Source organism: Chrysemys picta, chromosome 6, assembly GCF_011386835.1.
Source record: "Chrysemys picta bellii isolate R12L10 chromosome 6, ASM1138683v2, whole genome shotgun sequence".
Lineage (NCBI taxonomy): Eukaryota > Metazoa > Chordata > Testudines > Emydidae > Chrysemys > Chrysemys picta.
Window position 1 is genome coordinate 124,126,999 of NC_088796.1, and position 22,464 is coordinate 124,149,462.

At 41.6% G+C, this 22,464-nt stretch overlaps 1 protein-coding gene across 2 annotated transcripts in view; it reads left to right on the forward strand.

Annotated features, from left to right (window-relative positions):
• Window positions 1–284: 284 nt before the first annotated feature.
• The window catches only part of RNF38 (ring finger protein 38), a 203,690-nt gene continuing 181,510 nt past the window's right edge, over window positions 285–22,464 (forward strand). Inside the window, exon 1 of one of the 2 annotated variants that reach the window (XR_509557.4) lies at window positions 285–857. Coding sequence is in view for 1 of the 2 variants with exons in the window: in XM_005309268.5 (XP_005309325.4) it covers window positions 392–857 (466 nt within the window). In the remaining variant the exon portion in view is untranslated. The remainder of the gene's footprint in view (window positions 858–22,464) is intronic. The other variant, XM_005309268.5, reaches the window with a different exon arrangement.

Genomic DNA, 22,464 nt, shown 5'->3' on the forward strand with positions numbered 1-22,464 from the left:
CCCAGCAGGCCGGAGGCGGGCCGAGGGACGCGCACACACAAAGGCGGCCGGGGGCCGCGGGCGCACGCCGGGCGGAGAGGCGCGGCCGGGAGGGGCGGCGGAGCTGCCGCCCCCTGCTCCTCGCATGCCCTTCGCTTTCGGTTTGCCGGCGCGGCGCGGCGGCTCGCAGGGCGGGGGCACCGCGGGCTGGCAGCCGCCTTTGTTTTCTCGCTTGCGCGGCTGAGCCCCCGGCGCCGGGCGGCCCCCCTGGCCCGGGTCCCTCCCCGCCGCGCGGCTCCGCGCCAGCCCTTTCCCCGCCCCCCAGCAAAGTAAGTTTCCCCGGCGGGCTCCCCCTCGCGCCCCGGCCTCGCCGCCCGCCCGCCCGCTGGGGACACCCCGGCCCCGCCGGCCGATGCCGATCGCCGCCAGCTCGCAGCCCCGCGCGGCGCAGCCCGACGCCCGCCTCTTCCCCCCGGCCCGGCTGCGGGAGCGGGAGCGGGACCCCGCCAAGCAGGGGGCCGCCGCCGAGGAGCCGCGGGCCGCCGGGCGCCTGGATCCCCCCGGGCAGGCCGGCGAGGCGGCCCCGGCAGCCGGGCTGAGCGGCAGAGCGGCGGCTCCTCCCGCCGCCCCCTTCCTCCCCTCCCCGCCGCCGGCCCCCGCCGCCGCCTCCCCGCCGGCCCCCTTCCTGCTGCTGGAGCCGCCCCGCACCCGCTCCCGGTCCCGCTCCGGCTTCCTCACCCTCGCCATGAGCGGGGCCGCCGCGCACTTCCAGCCGCCGCCGCCCCTCCACGGGCCGAGCCTCCCGGAGCAGGGAGCCCGCAGCCAGGGCAGAGGCAGCCCCGCCGGCCACGGGCACCCCCGGGCCGCCCCCGCGCCAGGTAACGGGGACGGGGGAGGCTGAGGGGGGTGGGGATGTGGGGGAAGGGTGGGGTGGGGGTGATTGGGATGCAGGGGTGTGGGGTATGTAGGGGGAAGTTGGGTATGTGAGGGGATTGATAAGGGGTGCAGGGGGAGTGGGTGCGGTGCTGGGGAACTAAAGAAAGGTCGGGGAGACATTGCTGGGGGCCTGGGCTATGGGGGTACTAAGAGTGCTCGAGGGACAAGCTGCTGGGACTTGAACTGATGGTGGCGGTGGGGTTGTTAGGGGGGGTCTGAAGAGTTGGGTGGTGCGGGGGCTGCCATAAGAGATCACAGGAGTAGCAGCCCACTTTGTTTTTCCGAAGTTGACACAATCTGTAACACTTCTGCCGAGTTGTTCAGCCTTAGCCTCTTCCAAGCAATCTCTCTGTATCAGTCCCCACAGGGAAGATGACATGTGTCTGTCTGTACAGCGTGGTGGTGGGTGGGTGTATGTAATATCAGACATTATATTGGCTACAAAAATGGCTACACAGTATTAAACATGCTTTCTGCTTACTTGTGGGAAGTTTGGTGCAGCGAAATGGAGAGACTTCTGTGTGTGGAGGCATTTTTCTGCCCCACACTCCTCATAAATTGGAGGGGTTTGTTTTTGCCTGTCCTATTCTGCTGGGGGAAACTGTGATCTGATTACTACTTCAGCTCTGAGCTCACAGTCATTTTCATGGACACTCACAGTGTTGTCACACAGACTGAAGCTGTGAGGTGATAAGTCCCCAGGATGACATGGGAGCAGCACATACAGGGAGAAGAGAAGCTCAGGTTCCTAAGAAAATAACTTTAAAGGAAGTATCTTGAAAAAATACAACAAAGTAAATAAACTGGTTGTGATTTTATTCAAGTTTTGCCTAATGGTAACTTTCAGTACAACTGAAACTTTTATGATAATCAAAGTGAGAAATAGACTGGCCAAGATCAGTGTGGATCTATTGAATCTACAAGACTGCACGGAGGAGATAACTTCCTTTCCTACTTTACATATTTACTCACAATATTTGTGATGCTGGAATGATTGAATTGTCTGCCCAAAGGATGCTGTTTAATTCTCTTGCTGCATATAGTCCATTGGGGTAATCTCTGCCACGTAGATTGTATTCTAAAAGTTAGTATATAAGCATTTAAAATTATTCTATCATTTGAGATGTTTCAGGGTTTTTTTTCTTGGTGTCAGATGCAGAATTATAAATTATACTATTGTGGTAGAGAGACTAAAGTTGAAATAGCACATCTGTTATTAATATAATAATATATTATCATCTTCATTTTTTCTAGCCTATAGCTATAGTAGGTCTTAATTTATTTGACATTACTTTCTCTTTACATGGGCTTCAGCTGTAGCTATGCCCTCATACAATATTTTGTTAAATATAGACTTTGAATCCTTTAACAGAACGACAGAACTTTGATAATAATACTCATAGGGTATCCACTGCACATGGTAACCATGTGAGATGTGTGATTGTTCGTGGCTAGCATGGACTACTGTGGGAAAGAAACAACTAGGTAATAAAACTAACTCTTAGTATTAATAACATATAGTTTTTAGCAACCATTCATCTCAAATACTCTTATTTAATCTTAATGAGTATTTGTGATTGCCTTAATTTTTGCTGTCCAACAGCTTTTTGTCTTGGCATCAGAAATCAGTTTTCATAGAAATAGCATTCTGATTTTTATTCAATATTTAATTTGAGAAGAAAATAACAATGTTAGCAGCGATGCTTAGTTTTGAGAATATATGGCAGAGGAACTACTATGTCTATGTGTAAATCCAAAACAGAGGCTAACTGTAGGCTATCTTTCCCTCTTTCCTTAATTTCTAATAAGTATGCCAATTAAAAATAGGTGAGTTCTTAAATTCTTGTATATCTTGGTAATGTGGGGATTATTGGAAAACATCCTTATTCTTTTGGAAACACCATCTGCCTTCTTAATTACCACTTTATATTGGTCATTTGACACCTGACACTTTTTTTTTTACTATTATTATTTAAAGAGTCATGTCTGTTTCCTGTTAAAAATGGCTACACAATATTACCCCAGTGAGGAACAGTTTTTGGCTGCTCACTGCAACTTTATTTTGGTGCTAAAATGTTAAAGCCTTAAATCTGCAAACACTTAAATGCGTGTACTTAACATTAAAGCATGTGAGTGGTCTCATTGACTTCAGTGGGACCCCTCTGTGTTTAAAGTTGCGCATGTGTGTAAGTGTTTAAAGGATTGGGGCCTATGATGATTTCTCTTCTCAGAGTTGTGTATGGCAATAGGAATTTTACTGTATGTTTATGAAGTTACTAGTGCAGGAAAACAGCAAAGAATGAAAGCATTTTGGGGGATTGGTGAGTAGGGAAAAGCTGTTTGTCTTCTCTTTGGAACATACAATTTTTATTTATGCTGATATTTTGGGGCTGGGTGGTTGTTGTTTTTTGTGTGTGTGTGGGTTTTTTTTTTTTTTTTTTTTTTTTTGAGGGGGGAATGATTTACAGAACTGGTACAAGTTTTACTTTAAAATGAGAGCTATATAAGTATTTTATAAATAGCTGGATTTATTTATGTTTACTGGAATTTGTACTAAGGAGACATCAACTTAAAATCATACTTCTATTTGATTGTTTTACCTATTATTTCTAAAGGTAACTCTGAAGATTACAGAAAAATATCTGTTTGTGTTTTACTTTGTATATAGTCAGTTTTCACCATTGCTCTATGAAAGGCCCATACAATCAGAGAGATGATATTTAATAGGAAAAACATATTTGTAAAAGTGCAGAAATTGGCTAATCTTGGGAGCGGCTTTTTTTTACTTGAAACTATTTCTATTTCTTTTTAAAATTGATTATACTTTAAGTGAATTTGTTGACTTAAACCCGAAATTTTCCTTTCTTATAGCTGCTCCTAACTTCCTGATACTTTCAACAACTTGTACAGTAATACTGGCAATGAAAAACTTGAAATTGTAGATGTATATTTCCTGTGATTTGAAACCTGTCACAATTACAGAGAAGAAACTCAGTCGAAGTGTTTAGTTCATCATAGTCCTTGTAAGATGTAACTATATAGCACTGTGGCAGCACGGAATTAGACTGAATGCATTTTCTTTAGCCTTCTCTGAGAAGGGGAGGGGTTGGTTTTATTTATTAGCCCAAACCTTTTGCTTAGAAACTCACTTAAACTACAGTTGCAGAGTTGTTGCAGTGAGGAAAGCTTGTAAGGCCTGTGTATAAAAATAGTACTTAGAACTGTGTTAAGGCCAGATTCTTCAAAAGAGATTAGTTCCTATTTAGAGAGCTGCCTAATTGAAGCTGGGTTTTTTAAAAAATCTGGCTATTTATGTTTACTGATCAAGACTTTCATGGAAAACAGATTAGTCTTACAAAAAATACACTTTAAGACCCCAATTCTGCAAACATTTATGCACCTGCTTAACTTTGCTACCATGTGCTGAAGCATTTGCAGAATCAGTGCCAAAATTGTTTTTTGTTTTACAGTTGATAACGTTTTTCTGTTAGCCACACTATTGAAAGTAATAGTTTTCAATTAGTTTGCTCTTTAATCGAGTCTCTGTTCTCAAAACATTGAAATAACAATATTATGAATTTCTATTTATTTTTCAGTATTAAGGAAACTTAGTACATTTTACAGACCAAGTCAGAATCTGTCGCAGACAATTACTGGGCGTCCCCATCCCCCACAATGTTTAGTGAAGTGTGTTTTGTTTTTTTTTCTCATTTGTTTTCCCATTAAATATACATGTCAACAGATGCAAAGGGCTTTATTCAAGATTGTCAAATTAATAAACGGGTAGTGGAATAGAAAACACAGAGCTGAACTGCTGAGTCTTCTTTTCATCCAGGAAATTGATCCTGATCTTAAGAGGCACTTTCAGGCAGAACTAGAGGAAAGTGCGTTACCTCTGTCACTGTAGGCATATCTTGTAAGTGAAAAAGATGAGAACAGCTAGAGACATGCTTGTCAGTTGGTAAGAGAGGGGTGGTTTTAATGGAAAATTTCAGTCCTTTTTCACCTTCAGTTTTTTGGAAGCTCCGATCTGTAAAATTATTTTTGTTGTGGTATCTGGGGAGGAAGGAACCGTAAAAACAATAACCTATTAGAATAACATACTTTCAGTGCTTGGTAGACAAAGCATTTTAAAGGTGGCTTTTCTCTTTTCTACTTAGGAAAGCTACCTTTTGGCTGACTCCTGGTAGCTATATTCAATCAATTAACGCTGATTTCAATTTTCAGCCTTGTTATATTTCAATTTTAGATGGAATAGTTCTAAAAACTACAAATTAATGATGTCAGTCTCACATCAGTCAAAGCCTTACTATAAAATATTATTAAGAGGGGTGGTGGGAGATAAGTAAGCAGCTGCTAAGAGGTTTTAGTCTGAAGGAATTGAAACTGCTGATCAAAGGATCAGTGCCTGTTTTCAAACATATGCAAAACTGCAGGGTGTGAAGGGGATGGACTTGCTTGTAAGGGTGCTGCCACTATTTGTATTGAAAGTGAGGTGGAAAGCTCTTGCAATTCATAGCGATTTTGCCTGATGCAGTATATGCTAAACAGTAGTAATTTAACTACTGAAAACTCCCAATAAATTTCAGATTGTCACATGCGATTTTTTTATGCCCTTAGCAGTTATCTGTGTGCAGTACATATGGTTCTATTTTTGAATTGAATAGCAGTTACAGTGGTTTTATGGCGAGAGTCATGCTTAAATTTTGCATGCCCAGAGATGTGGGTCTTCTTACTTAGGTTACACTGGTCCCTTCACAGCTTTATGACCCTCTTAAGTAGAGCAAGATGCAAGGATATCTCCTTAGTAATAATGAATGAAGCACATTCAATACTTGGATTTGGTGGATAAAAATCTGTTCTTGCACCTTTTTATATTCAAGGCTAGTGTATTTTAGCTGAAATGATTGTAGTTTGATGGCAATCCTTAGTGAGAACTTGCTCAGAATTGTAAACCCAGAGCACGTAATGCAGCCTAGTCTTTTGGTAGAAATTAGCTAGCTTGGATAATAAATTACGATTTACCTTTTGGGTTCTCTGAATTATTTAGTGAATACCTTGGAAAGTAGGTTTTTAAAAAACAAAACAAACATTAATTTCTGGTTCTTATAAACAGCTTTTCAATAGAAATAAATCGACCACAGTATATGGAATGACCCATTTCAAGCGTTTAAGCATTTAGTATATTTTTAAGAAAGTAAATGCCCTTAGCCAAAGGGAGAGAGATTTCGGGGTTGTTTTGGGAAAAGTACACATTCATTTGTATACTTTTTTTTTATGATGATGATGATCGTTTTCAGATAACATGCATCTTCCCGTAAGATTCTCCTATGGATCATCTTGATAAGTTTTTCACTTTGCTCCTAGTTTCTTGAGCAAATTAAATGTTTATTAATATATGGTGAATATAAATATGTTCACTCAGTTGGGGAAAGATTCTGTGAAGACATGGTATACTAGGCCAGAGATATGCTATGTTGCTTTGTCAGAACATGTTAAGTTGATTAAAAGGTACAGTATGGCGGGGAGGTGATGGCAGTTGCTTGGGCTAGTTACTGCTGCTTTCCTATAGCAAACAGCAACTGCTGACAAACTTATGTTTTTCAGATTTATTGCTCATTATGTCGTTAGTCTGATAACATGATGGCTCTATTTTAGGGCGCATTCTTTTTAAAACGGCAAGACAAATAACTGTAGAGAATCCTTCAGGTTTCAGACAAACATAATGACATAAACCACACTATTGCTACAGTTACTGGAATATAAATACTCTGAAAGTAACACTTGCTGGGGGTAGAGTAGGGTAATCTTTCATAATTAAGAAAAATCTGTCTTTTCTATCCCATAGGACATACTCCTATTTAATATTGGGAAGGGGAAGAGAGAAAGTATTTAATTTTAAAATATATCTTTTGCTGTGCAACATCAATTTAGATTGCGTAACTAGTGAAGGCCTAATCCAGCAAGGCGCTGAGTGACCTCAGTTCCCATTGATTTAAGTAGGAGTTGACTGACCTTGCAGAATCAGCCTCTAAAACAGTAGAGGGACAGGTTCCTTGGGTGCAATGCCACACTTGCCAAGGTACAGGACAGTGTGCTGATAGCCCATTTTGGATAGTACAAAAAAGTCTCTTCTGAATATTACTAGCTATTTTAGCTAAAACATGAAAACTGGTTAGCTGCAGAATTCACAAATACATTTGGATTGCTGTACTTACCTCTGGTGTACAGCCCCATCCCTGGACCTTGGCTACACTTGATAAAAGACTGGGTCAGGTGCTTCTGTCAACAAGGGAACTATTGCAAAGCTACATGTGAAGGTAATGGGCGTGACTCTTCTCTTACACCTGTTTTACATTAGTGTAACTACGTAGACTTCACTGGAGTTATGTCTGCTTTACCACTTTGTAAGTGAAAGGAGAATCAGGCCTAATGTCTTACAGTTAAAGACTCTATCCTTTTTGATTTAAAAACTAGTACTTCCAAATAAGTTGAAAAATACAAAATGATCAATTACAAGTCATTTTATGAAATACAGCACAGTCTCAATGAAACAAAAGTATCTGAAAGAGGCTCAGGCCTCCCCAATGTCTAATAGCAACACTGAAAAATGCCTCGATTATTGAATGACTAAATTCAGCTGTCCATAATTATTCAGTACCCCCTTTACGCTTGGATAGTCATAGTTACATTCTTTAGTTTAGTTTATATTATGGAACTTCCTTTTTTCCCTGTATGCAATTTAATACGTTTGAAATTCTGGTGCTCCTGTGTGTGTGTGTGTGTGTGTTCATGTCTGTCTTGTTGCTGAGACATAGTTTGTCTGAAGAGTGCAGGTGCTGCTTGAATGTCTAGCTAATTCATTCCAGTTTAATATTACCTTTAGAAAATAAACAAGCAGAAGGTTTTGTACTTTTTCTGGTTTATCTGTATGTTGTGCTTTGGGGCAGGTGGAGAGGCAGAAATATTTTGAGTGATGCTCTGCTTGCACATAATTAAGGTGAAAAATAGTCTTGTCACCAAAGGGAGCAGGAAGAAACGCTTTAACAAGAGTACTAATAAGCATGTCTGTGAACATTACATAAATCTGGGGGGGGGGGGGGAAGACAGGTTCAATTTTTAGAAAGATTTTGCTTACCTTTTTATATTTTTAGCCTTGCCACTTTTCACCCACAAGATTATCTTGGCAAAATGAGGCCCTCTTGCATACAAAATCTTTTTAATTCATGATTTGATATGAAAGATGGTGTTTTAAATCTTGTTGCAATGATATTAGTGAAACTTCAGCTTCTTTCGTAAAATATCTGAAGCAGGAGAATTACAGGTGGTTTCTTGTTTGGTTTCTAATATGAATCAGAAGCTTAGGTGGAGAGAGTTTTGACTAAAATGTCAGTTAAATATGAATGTGCCCAACCTGAAAGGTGTAGTACAGGAGGAGGAGGGGACTATATGGAACAGGTGAGAATACAAGATATTAAAGAGCTAGTCTTAAAAAGTTTGTGGTCTTTAACTTGTACAACTGATTAATTTGTAACTAAATTATACTTTCCTCTCTTCATGCTTGTGGCTTACTATTGTGATATGTTGATGCAGTTAGAGGTGAGATGGAACGTCCATTCTGTGCATATTTTTCAGTTGCTTTTTATTTGCTCTATAGAGGCCTTTTGGTTGAAATCTCTCATGCTTGTTCTGAAGTACTCTTTCTGTCTTGTGTGCACAAAGCATAATACATATCCATTTGGTTGTTTGAGCTACCTGAACGTGGAAAAACATTTTTTCAACTGGTGAGAAGTATTGGTTGGTCTTTTTGTGCTCTGATAACAATATAGCTTTCTTTTAGCACTTATTTGACATGTAATGTAAAATGAAAAAATGCATGCTCTCTGTTCTGTTTGGAGGAAGGAGAGGGAAGTGGTTTTGAAATAGCAAAGTTATGGGTATTTTAAGAAGTGTTTTGAGCATGCTGAGTGTTTTGTTTTCTGAACTTCTGACACACACATGCTCTAGTTGTTCACTTTCTTAAAACATACTCTGCCCCCACCTCCCCCATTGAAGGAATTGAGCTGCTACCAATATGCCACCTTCTTATTTGGGTTGATCTTGAGCCTGCTCGCTCTCATCCAAGGTTCACTCATGGCTTCGGTTTTGCCCCAATGAAAAGGGATGTGTGTCATCAGCATACTTGTGGCATAACACTTCAAAACATCTTGCTAACTTCTCCTTCTGCATCCAAGCGAAGATAACCCATGTTCACCAGGCTGTCGAGCACCTGCAACAGTCTCTTTGGGAATCTTTCTTTCATAGATGGACCAATAATGGAGGCTTTTATGTTTCAGATCTTGCTTAATAATAATGTTTGATTTGATTCTTGCTTAATAATCAACTTGCTGTTATTCTACTGGGGGTTGTAATCTTTCAGCTCTCGTAAATTAAGCCATTGGGCTTGATCAGTAGCTGCACGGGAGACTTCCAAGGGAAAAACAAACTAAAAGGAGCTTTTAATGCAACGTTGCTTGATTCTAATTGCACAAAAGTCAGGTACACTTATTTTAAGGTTTGCACTTAATCTTCATTCCTCCTCCTTGTATCTATGCATTACAATAGGGCAGGGGGAATGAATAGGTGGATTGCGGGCCAAATCAAGACCACCAGACACTTTTGAACGGACCCCAAAATCTTTTTATTTACTTACTATTATTGTTGGGATTTTTATTACTTTCTCTAGAGTTTGGACCTTGACTGTAACTTGACTAAGAAATTTGGATCTTGACAAACAATAGACTACCCCTGCAATAGGGTCTTCCCTTGCATGATTGCACAATACTGAACAGAACAATGCTACTTGTGTGTCGGCAAATAAGAAATACCTTACAACCATTCAAAGAAATTGCACTATAATAGTACATACGCATGCACATACATAGGATTTTGTGTTAGGAGATATATCATATGATCATGTCTTCAAGTACACTGTCTTAATGCAAATGTACAAGGAACAGAATTTAACTCTGAATTTCATGACTTTTATTAAATTTCAATTCTCGCCCATGGTCTACATACTCCCCTGTGTAGGATTCTTTTTACATTTTTTTTAAAGCAGTAGTTCCCAAACTCTTGTACTGGTGACCCCTTTCACATGGCAAGCCTCTGAGTGTGACACCCCCCCCCCCAAATTAAAAACACTTCTAAATATATGTAACACCATTATAAATGCTGGAGGCAAAGTGGTGTTTGGGGTGGAGGCTGACAGCTCGCGACCCCCCCCATGTAATAACTTCACGACCCCCTGAGGGGTTCTGACCCCCAGTTTGAGAACTCCTGTTTTAAAGGAATCACCTAAGATTGTGTGTGTTATGTACCATGCCATCCAGGTGTGGAGGGAGAATGGCTATGTAATTGGTAGGGGTTGTGTCCAGTAACACGCATTGAAAAGACAGAATTGCAGATTCTGTGCTGGGAAAAATATGGATCACTTCATTACTACATGTGTGGCAAAATTTGTAGTAAGTGACCACAACATGGAGCAAGGTGCAGCAAACTAGTCCAGTGCTCTGGCAGTTCTAGGTGAAGTATTGCTCCCTCACCACGGTTTACAGCTTGTCCTGTGTATATGAATGTCGACTGAGGTGTGTATGTATTTTGCCAATAGCAAGTTACTGCTGTTCAGAGCATAAATTTACTCTGTTTTCTGTAGTAGCTTAGGCCCTGATCCTATAAAGACATTTATTAATGTACTTTATGCATGGGAGTGGTCCCATTGATTTGGCTAAGGATCTGTGCAAGATTAGAGCTATACTTTCTTTTCCCCTGCGGTAGCATGTGTTGTACTTTTAGCTTCTTCCTTACATAATCAGACTATGTCGCCTTTTTGGAGTTTGCAGATATTCTGGTGTAGCTCTTGCATGGGACCACTTTCTTTCTCTTATAAGTTGGTATGGCAGAAAACCAAGCAGGAAGAAATGGCTTGTGCATGGAATTTGGAGGCAGGTTTTGTAGTAAAATGCTGCACTTTTTGGCTCATAAGCCATGGGAGCATATGGATTCTTTGTGGTGCAGAAACTGCGTGTGTGTGTATTTTTTTTAATACATGTATATTTATATTTCAAGCAAGGTTTTGATTTTATTTTTAAAGACGTGTTTACAAAATTGATAGGAAAACAAGTATGGCAGATACTATAATTCTCTTTAAATTATGCCTATGGATTAGGGCATTTCAGGACTTTCCGAAATTCTTAATGCTTTATTTTTTAGGGGAGAGAAAAAGCTCTTAACCAATTAAGAGAACAGTGTGTCAAAACTATCAAGACTGTGTGACAGTAACGTTTATGTTTGCTGAACAGTATGCTACAAGCTGAAGTATCAATTTACAAATAAACAGGAAAAATGTATATTGGATGTTCTTCATTGATGTCTATTACAGTTAGTAACAAAAATGGGGAAAATTCTTTTTCCTCTTTTATTGAAACTTCTAAATGTTTTTTGAAACTTCCAGCCTGTTTTTGTCTATGTCTTGCACGCTTTCACTACTCACTGTGTAGTACAAATGTAAGCTTCTAAATTGTATTACTGTACTTGGATGTATAGTCAGGAGGGTGTCCCATTAGTTTGTTCATTTCTAATAGAAGAAAAGTGTTTTTACAGGTTGTTTTTAAGACACTTCATGTTCTGATGTATTCTTTATTAATTTGTAATATAACAAAACTGTTCTGAGTTTCCATCAGAATACTCTTGTGGTCCTTAACTCAAAGTATTGTGAGCATATTGGTGTGTAAGCTGATGAAGCAATAAAGCACAAAAGTGCAGGGTCAGCCAGATAGATCCCCTTTCCTAGGGAGAATTTTATCTCTTGGTCTCAGAAAAACAGATAACAAACATAAAAATGTAACCCGCAGATGTTTCTTGGCTCAGTTTTTGACTCAGTCCTGGGTTCAAAGAACAGACTTCTTTCAGGCAATTCCTTTGTTCCTGGAGCAGCTGCTTCTATGCAGCACCTGCATGAACCTGAGTTGCTATTAACTCCTCCTTTTCCAGGCACGGGATAGGGTCTCTGAACCTGGTAATACTATGCTTTGAATATCAACCATATTTAGGAATCTGCTGCCAACAAAGGAGTATGTTCTTATTGTCCATTGAGTAGCAAATCTGAGCTCATGATGTTCTAATCCACTGATGTCCCATCATTTGCAAAAATAACTCCTGTGTGAATAAAGTCTGTTCAGTAAGTGTAGATAGTATTAGTGGAGTAGAACAGTTTGTAAACTGAAAGCTCCTTTTTGTTGAATTTCAGTAGATCAAAAAAAGTTGATAGGTTCCCCTCCCCCTCTCCTCTGTTTTTCCAGTTGCAGAAATAAAGAACTTTGGAAATCTAATCTGATGATACTTACGATGTTTTTTCCTATCGTATTTTTACTTGTATTTGCATAAATGACAATCTGAAATTGTTTTGTTATCTTTGTGTGCCCTTTCCTTAAAGAACTGGTTTTCTGTGGCAGGCTGGGTTTGAGCTAGTCCCACTCCTAGAAAGTGTCTGGGAGATGATGATTCTACCTCCAATTCTTCCTGAGGCTACGACACTTCTGTAACAGGGTGGTTGGAATAGGATTGAAGCTAGTAATAGCGAGCAGTTCTCTTATAGTATGAGAGGATAGTGAACTTAATTTAGTAACATCGATTATATATACCATTTTGGCATACCATAGGCCAAACAACAAATAAATACACATCAGTCCCTAAAACAGACAGATAAAAGTCAGATTGTCATTCCCTTATTCTTAAGGGTTTGGCATAGAGTTTCCAGTAGGGAATGCTAAGACTCCCTTTTCCTGTGATAACCGTAGTTTAAGATTACTGACCAATTGTCAACTAAATAAATAAATCCACAGGAATTGCTTAATGATTTGTCTGGGTATTTTTGTAATTGGTTGGCTGGTTAAGGAGGAGGTTTTAAAAAAAAAAAAAAGTGGTGAGGCTTTAAATCATAAAAAGGTATAATAATCTTGACGATTCGCTTTCTATAGGTGGGCTCAACCTTTGAGTGCAAGAGAGAGATTTGCTAAACTGAGTTGTGTGCATGTATGTGGAGTCAGTCTCTTCTCGCATTTATTTTCTAAAATTCTTGTAAAATAGAGTTTAGCTATTCAGAATAGATATTCCTGTATTTGAAAATCATATCACCCATTTCAACTGAAATTCTGCTGATGGTGATTTATTTATTTTTTGCATGTGAGTCCATTTACTTTTCTCTTGCTCTCTCTAGGGGTAGTCACTGATCTACATAAACTGATTTTGAATCCTCCTAGACACTATTCCTTGTTATTTCAGAAGTACCTGTAACAAGGGTATGGTATCTTGGGGCGCATTCAGATGAGTAAGTCAATCTCTTGTCTGTGACTTCCTATCTGAATTCCTGATATTTGTTTTGAATTGATGGCTATGGCTAGAGATTCAATTACAGTGGAGTGTTTGGGGCAGGAATGCGAGAAAGCACAAAGCATAGAACACAGACTGCTTACAAAAGCAGGTATTAGACAATACTACTTGCGCTGCAATTTTGCAAAAGTACTTCCTGGCTCCAAATGGACTGGTTGCGATATTCCAGCAGGGTCACATAACTGTTCCAAATGACTGATTACCGTCTAAAGAAGTGTGGTGAAAGGCAATCTGTTTGTTTTTTCTGATCTTAGAATGTTTCAGAGGAGAAAAAATGGCCAGTCCACGGAATTCTATTACTTTAATTGGAGATCTTGTGTACTATGATTGAGTTTGTAAATTTATAATACGCTGGCTGGTTATGATTTGACGAAAGGACGACCAGGACTCCTGTTTTTGAGATGCTGTCAGTGATTACTACCACTGCCACTTATGTTTTGTGATCCAGAACAATAATAGTGAGGGGTTTGTACGTCAAGCAAAAGTGACCAAATGGGTTGTCCTGTGTTGCTCCTATTGAATGAGGAGATTCAGAACAAATTAATCTACATAAGAGAGCAGCAGTTGCAGATGCTTATATTGCTAACCAGTGATTGGCATAGTGAACTCAAGGGATTAGAGAAGAAATTTAGGTAAATGCTAAAATAGCAGATGAATGGGGCCTATTACTTACAGCCACATGTAAGTGGAGATGTGCCAGTACTATGAAACTGAAATACACCTCTACCTCGATATAACGCTGTCCTCGGGAGCCAAAAAAATCTTACCGCGTTATATTGAACTTGCTTTGATCCACCAGAATGCGCAGCCCCACCCTCCCGGAGCACTGCTTATTTGTGTTATATTGGGTAGCGTTATATTGAGGTAGAGGTGTACTCCAGCAATTGAAAGTGATGGTGGAAGCTCTGACTTCTTCAGAAACCTGCCAAGCGTGATTCTATTTTAAAGTGGGGTTTCTGGTATCAAAATTAATTATTTTGAAGAGAGGCCAAAAAAGACACATTTGTCTTTTAAACACAGTTTGTATTTAGAGGTGTGCTGAAGGTTGGATAGGGGAGGGAACAGGTGCGATCTCCCCTCCCCTTTCCTTTTCACTTCTGTTTTATGATGTATAAAGAGATCCTGGAAGGTTCCCTTCTCCCAAGGATGTCTGTATGGGGTGGGGATGTGGTATGGTGGTGTGTGGTGTTTTTTTTGTTTTGTTTTTTTTCCCCCTAAAACCTTAGATGTGTCTGGAATGTCAAGTCTCATCTTCCCGGTTTTGCCGGGGGACTCCCTTGGAGGACTCAGAGGCAAATGCAGAGCACTTTTACTCCTTAATCAAAGTGGCAGGGATGTTGAGCCTAACTGCCACGTTCCAAATTTCTGCCAGTTGTTCGAGGTAAATCTGTGCAAACAAAAAAAGAAAACTTCGCGAGAGGAAGCAATTTAATCAGTTAATCCTCACTCAAGCGATATCCGTGATATGATAAATCTACTAGTTATCCCGTCATCCATAGTTTTCCAAGTAAAACAGGGTAGACAAGACCTGAATTTGTGAAGTAAGAAATGACCAGAACAAAAAAATTAGGCATTCTGTTTGTCGTCAAACAAAAAATATACCTTTTTTTCCCTTGCAAAAAAAACCTCTCTGTGTGTTCTAAAAGATGACTTGCAAAAGAAAAGGAGTAGGTGTGGGGTGAATTATGCCATATATAGCTAGATGTGTGGAAGCTGGACTTTGTCTGTGTGTGGAGGGGTAAGAAGAAGTGAAAACAAGGGAAGTAGCTGAATTTTCTGGAGAGTTTGAATCCCAGATTAATGTGGAGCAAATGTAATCTTAAAACATTTTGATACCAAGACACTTGCCACTCTTCCCATTGCTTCACTTTATCTTATTCCTCTACATTAAGAGAAATAATTTGAGGCTTTTTCCTATCAATTATGTCCTGGGATTTTTTTGATGTAGCACTTCCTGTCTGGCACTAACAAGAGAAGCATTTATAAGGGCATTTTCCTTCTCTTCATGACTCTACTTCTCCTGCTGTTTTTCTTCTCTTCTGGCTTTATTCAGCCTTCCTGACAATATAAGGAACTTGAGGATTCAAGTTTAATAGTAACATAAAGAGGAGACTACATTGTCCAGTTGCAGCAAAGAGATCTATTAGGATCCTGGGCTGCATCAAAAGGAGTATTATAAACAAGACCTGGGAAATCATTATACCATTGTACAAGGCTATGGTGTAGCTGCACCTTCAGGGCACTGCATCCAGTTTTGGGGCATTTTACTTCCATAGGGATATACACATTAAGGAGAATTGTCTGGAGAAGAGATACTAATGGGCAATTCAGAATGTTTTAACTACAATGCTCTGAAGAGCTTACACCTATGCAATTGGAGAAGAGGTGGCTATGTGTGGTTTATTGCTTTTATAAAGAGGGAGCAATTGAGTAAGGATTTAGCTAGCTATTCAGGTAGCAACAGGGAAAAACACAACTTCTTAAACAATTAAAGTTTAGCAGGTACTGGCAGGACCAGGGGTGGTTGTGGAGGTTTTAAGACCGTTTGGTATTGTCAGCATCTTGGGTTATAACTTGTGATTTAGGGTTTGACAGCACTAGGAAGGTTTGCTGTTTTAACTATACTGGGAGTTTCAGGAAGTGGAATAAGCTATAGTGGTATAAGGCACTTTCTGTACCAATATAACTGCATCTATAGTAAGGTCTGTACTGTTGTAACTGACAGCTGGGGTGTGATTTGTGTGTGTGGTTTTTTTTTTTTTACTGATATAGTTATATCAATCTAACTTTTCTAGTGTAGACCAGCCCTTAGATGCTTAATGTAGTTGATTCTTGCTCACGTTTGCTTTGTTTTGGATCAAGAAGGAACTTTCTCTCCAAGTATATTAGGGCGCTCGGAGCTTTCCTTCCTTTCTCTGGAGCATTGAGCATCCTCTCTTAGAATCAGGTGGGTGAATCCAAAAATATTCTCCCCCACCCATTGTTACTCTTCTCCTGTGCCGCCTCTTTTGTTGTTGACTGGCTTCTGATCTCCTATGCATACATGTTCCTCTCAACTTTTTCCCCCTCTTCCCTGCTCACCTATCCTATGGGACATGCTAGCGCACTCTGCTGGAGTGGTCCAGCTTGACGTGCATCGTAGTGTTGAAGGACAAAGTGATATCTTGATTCAGCACAGCACTTTCTCGCTGATTGACTGAGCCCTGCAGTCAGCCAAGATGTCAGTGCAGAAGTGGGATAGGCAGATGGCTTGGGGTTTCCTAGGCTATTGCTAATAACAAGGTTCTAAAAGGTGTTCAAATTTTGCTTTAGTGAGTTGCAGCACAATTTTAACCACGGATGATCTCGTGCCCAAATGTTTTAGTTGGGATAGTTTAGTGGCTCTGTAGCTCAAACTGTAGCAGCTTGTGTCTTTTGATGTTGTGAAGGCCAAGACTGTAAGAGGGTTGACAATAGGTCCATCAGTGGCTATTAGCCAGGATGGACAGGGATGGCGTCCCTAGCCTCTGTTTGTCAGAAGCTGGGAATTGGCGACAGGGGATGGATCACTTGATGATTACCTGTTCTGTTCATTCCCTCTGGGGCACCTGACATTGGCCCCTGTCGGAAGACAGGATACTGGGCTAGATGGTCCTTTTGGTCTGACCCAGTATGGCCGTTCTTATAGCAATATCTATTGAGGTTGTCGGAGCTCTAGATAAATGCTAGCTAGCTAACTGCTACTGCAGCACTAGCATGTCCTCTCTGTGAAACTCACAAAAAATAGTGGCTGTTTTATTCTAACTTTCAGTGGTGGTAAATCACTTTTTTGAGAGAAAGAGACAGAGAGATGACATTTGAGATGGCTTCCCCATCAGCTAATCATTTAAAGTTGCGTCAAGTTTTGAACACTTACATAAGAACATATGTGTGGTCTGTCTAGCCCAGTATCCTGTCTTCTGACAGTAGCCAGTGCCAGATGCTTCAGAGGGAAGGAACAGAACAGGACAATTTTGAGTGATCCATCCCCTGTTGTACAGTCCCAGCTTCCGGCAGTTAGAAGTTTAGAGACACCCAGAGCACGGGTTGTGTCCCTGCCCATTTTGGCTAATAGGTCCATCAATGGTTATCTCCCATGAATTCATCTAGTTCTTTTTTGAACCCAGTTATACTTTTTGGCCTTTATAACATCTCCTGGCAATGAGTTCCACAGGTTGACTGTGTGTTGTGTGAAGCAGTACTTTCTTTCTTGTTTTAAAACTGCTGTCTATTAATTTCATTGGGTGACTCTCTTGGTTCTTGTATTATGTGACGGGGGTAAATAACACTTCCTTATTTACTGTTGCCACACCATTCTTGATTTTGTAGACCTCGATCATACCCTACAATAGCCATCTCTTTTCTAAGCTTAACAGTTCCAGCATTTCTGTCTCCTCATTTGAAGCTATGCCATACCCCCTAATCATTTTTGTTGCCCTTCTCTGTACCTTTTCCATTTCTAATGTATCTTTTTTGAGATGGGGCGACCAGAACTGCATGCAATATTCAAGCTGTGGGCATACCATGGATTGATATAGTCGCATGATGAAATTTTCTGTCTATTATCTATCCCTTTCCTAATGGTTCCTAACATTATGTTAGCTTATTTGACCGCTGATGCACATTGATCACAATTGTCCACAATGACTCCAAGATCTTTCTTAAGTCATAACAGCTCATTTAGATCCCATCGTTTTGTATGTATACTGGGGATTACCGTATATACTCGTTCATAAGCCGAATTTTTTTAGTAAAAAAGGGAAGCACCAGAGACGGGGGTTGGCTTATGAACGGGTATAGAGAGGGAGAGGTGGGACACAGCCCCTCTCCCCCGACAGAGGGAGCAAGGAGAGGCAGCAGAAGGGAAGAGGCGGGGCCAGAATCTCTCTGCTTCTGGCCACGCTGCTTTCCCCCCCCCAGCCTCCGAAGCAGCTGCAGCTCCGGGGCTGGCAAGGTGCAGCCCGTGCCGCTCGGCCCCGCCCCCCAGAGCAGGCTGTGGCCGCGCTGCCTGGCCTGCTGGAGCACACTACGGTGGTGCCGCCTGGCCCAGCCCGCTGAAACCATGCTGCGGCCGCGCCGCCTGGCCTGGCCCACTGGAGCAGACTGCAGCCGCGCTCTCCAGCCTGCCGGAGCAGCTCCAGCCAGGCCAGAGACATCCTCCCCTGGCCCTCCCCAGATAAGGTGGGAAGGGATGGGATGGGAAGAGTGTGGGGGTCCCAGGCTAGAGGTGGGTCATGTGGGGGGTGGTCACAGGGGTTACTCCCCTGACCCCCAGCTTCTCCCCCACAAAAAATTTCCCCACCAGTTGCTGTCCTGGCGCGCCGGGACACTTTGTTAGTTAGGTTTACCTCCGTGCCTGCAGACACTCGAGGTAAACAAACCATCTTGGCCTGCCAGCAGCTTATCCTGATGGACTAGGAGCCAAAGTTTACTGACCCCTGAATTATAAGGTCGGCTTATGAACGGGTCATAAAATTTTTCCATTTTTACTTATCCATCTTGGGGGAGGGGGTTGTACGGTAGTATGTTTTCCAGTGTGTTATTTTGCACTTATCAACGTTCAGTTTCGTCTGCCTTTTTGTTGCCCAGTCACCCCAGAGGGGTAGCTGTGTTAGTCTGTATCCACAAAAACAACGAGGAGTCCGATGGCACCTTAAAGACTAACAGATTTGTTTGGGCATAAGCTTTCGTGGGTAAAAAACCCACTTCTTCAGATTGTCCGGTGGAAGATTGTCTGAAGAAGTTGGTTTTTACTCATGAAAGCTTATGCCCAAATAAATCTGTTAGTCTTTAAGGTGCCACCTGACTCCTCGTTGTTTTTCCAGTTTAGTGAGATACCTTTGTAGCTCTTTGCAGTTGGCTTTGGACTTAACTATCTTGAATAATTTTGTATAGTCTGCCAACTTTGCCACCTCACGGTTCACTCCCTTTTCCAGATCATTTATGAATGTGTTGAACAGCACTGGTCCCAGTATGGAACCTTGGGGGATCCCGCTTTTACCTCTTTCCACTGTGGAAACTGACCATTTATTTCTACCCTTTATTTCCTATCTTTTTAACCAGCTATTGTTCTACAGAGGACTTTCCCTCTTATCCAATAACTGCTTGCTTTGCTTAAGAGCTTTTGGTGTGGGACCTTGTCAAATGCTTTCTGAAAGTCCAGGTACACTATATCCACTGGATCACCCATGTCTATGTGCTTGTTGACACCCTCAAAGAACTCTAATAGATCGATGAGGCATGATTTCCCTTTACTAAAGCCGTTTTGACTCTTCCCCAACATATTGTGTTCATCTTCATGTCTGATCATTCTGTCCTTTACTGTAGTTTCGGTCAATTTGCCTGATACTGAAGTTAAGCTTACTGGGCTGTAATTGCCAGGATCATCTCTGGAGCCTTTTTTTAAAAATTGGCGTAACATTAGCTATCTGCCAGTCATCTGGTACAGTTTGATTTAAGCGATAGGTTACATACTTCAGTTAGTAGTTCTGCAATTTTACATTTGAGTTTCTTCAGAACTCTTGGGGTGAATACCATCTGGTCTTGGTGATTTATTACTGTTTAATTTATCAGTTTGTTCCAAAACCACCTCTACTGACACCTCAACCTGGTATAGTTCCTCAGATCCGTCACATAAAATGAATGACTCAGTTATGGGAATCTCTCTCATCCTCTGAAGACTGATGCAAAGAATTCATTTAGCTTTTCCACATTGGCCTTGTGCTCATTTAGCACCTTGATCAGTGGCCCCACTGATTGTTTGGCAGGCTTTCAGCTTGTGATGTACTTAATTTTTTGCTGTTAGGTTTTGTCTCTCTTGCTATTTACTTTTCAAATTCCTTTTTGGCCTGCCTAATTATACTTTTACACTTGATTTGCCAGAGTTTATGCGCCTTTCTATTTTCCTCAGTAAGATTTGACTTAGTTTTTAAAGGATTCCTTTTTGTCTCTAACTACCTCTTTTACTCTGCAGGTTAGCCATGGTGGCATTTTTGGGGTCATCTTACTGTGTTTTTTTGATTTGGGGTGTACATTTGATTTGAGTCTCTATTACTGTATTTCTAAATAGTTTCCATGTAGCTTGCAGGCATTTTACTCTTGCGATTGTTCCTTTTAATTTCCATGTAACTAGCTTCCTCATTTTTCTGTTGTTCCCCCTTTTTGAAGTTAAATGTTACTGTAGTGGTTTCTTTGTTATTTTCTCCCCTGCAAGTGTGTTAAATGTAATTCCATTATGGTTTCTATTCCCTAGCGGTTCAGGTATGTTTACCTCTTGGACTAGAGCCTATGCTTCACTGAGGACTAAACCAAGACTTGCCTCTCCCCTTGTGGGTTCCAAGACAAGCTGCTCCAAGAAGCAGCCATTTATGGTGTCTAGAAATTTTATCTCTACATCCCGTCCTGAGGTGGCATGTTCCCAGTCAATGTGGGGATAGTTGAAATCCCCCTCTATTATTGTTTCTGTAGCCTCCCTAATCTCCCTGGGCATTTCACAATCATCACCACCATCCTGGTCAGGTGGTCACTAGGAGATTCCTACCGCTATACTCTGTTCAAGCGTGGAATTTCTATCCATAGAGGTTCTGTAAATAGATCAAACTGTATTAAGATTTTTACTATATTTGACTCTAGGCTTTCTTCCACATATCGTGCCACTCCCCCACCAGCATGACATACTCTGTCAATCCTGTGTGTTTTTGAAATATCATGTCCCGTTGATTCTCCTGCTTCCACCAAGTTTCTGTGATGCCTATTTTATCAATATCTTCATTAAATGCAAGGCACTCTGATCACCTATCTTAGTATTTAGACTTCTTGCGTTTCTATACAGGCACTATAAAATTGGTTGATATTCAGTTGTCTGCCTTCATATGATGTAATTAAATAGGGCTCTTTTTCGTTTCACTCTTTCTCTTCAGTTCCTTCCTGTACATTATCAACTTCTATCCTCTCCTCTTTACTAGGATATAGAGTATCGCCTTTAATAAATCCTCCCCTAAGGGATGTCTGCCTGAACTGTGTGCTTCTCTGCACCTGTTGGCTTTCCCCCAGCCCTTAGTTTAACACTCCTCTCTGGCCTCTCGAATTTTACATTCCAGCTCTCTGGTTCTGTTTTGGTTTAGATGGAGCCCATCCTTCATGTATAGGCTCCTCCTTTCCCAAAAGCTTCCCCAGTTCCTAACAAACCTAAATCCCTCCTCCCTACACCATCCTCTCATCCACAGATTGAGACCCTGCGGTTCTGCCTGTCTTCCTGGCCCTGCGCGTGGAATTGGAAGAATTTTAGAGAATGCTACCATGGAGGTCCTGGACTTCAATCTCTTACCTAGTAGCCTAAATTTGGTCTCAGGACCTCTCCCATACCTTTCCCTATGTTGTTGGTACCTACGTGTACTAAGATTGTCTGTTCTTCCCAAGCACTGCATGTAAGTTCATCTGGATGTCTTGAAGCCCGCGACCTTTGCACCCAGCAGGCAATGCACCATGTGGTTTTCCTGGTCATCACAAAGCCAACTATACGTGCTTCTAATATTTGAATCCCCCATGACTATTATTCAGGGGTATCCTCAGTGTGAGAGGAAACTATGCCCTCATCTGGAAGGAGGGTTCTAACTATGGGATCGTTTTCCTCCTCTCTAGCTTGATGTCCTCCTTCCCTGAGACTGTCGTGCTCCTCAGTAGCACAGCAGCCGTCAGAGTAGGGGTGGGACCGTTCTAATGTGTCCCTGAAAGTCTCTTGGGTGTATCTCTGTCTCCTTTTGCTCCTCTGGTTCAGCCACTCTTCTCTCAAGAGCCCATACTTGGTCTCTGAGGGCCATGCATTCCTTGCAACGAATGTACACATAAGTCCACCACCTGCCCACAGGGCAGGTAATCATACATGCTGCATTCAGTGCAATAAACTGGTTAGTCCCCACTCTGCTACAGGACTTCTGCCTGTTTACACTTGCATGTTTTTTTGTTTTGTTTTGTTCTTTGTTTTTTCAGGGGGTTATTGGCCAAAGTGTAGAGTATTTGCCTCACGTACTCCCTCGCAAAACTCCCGTTTGCTAGCACCTCTGGTGTTGGCTTTTAAACCCCTGTTCTCCTGGAGAACACTGT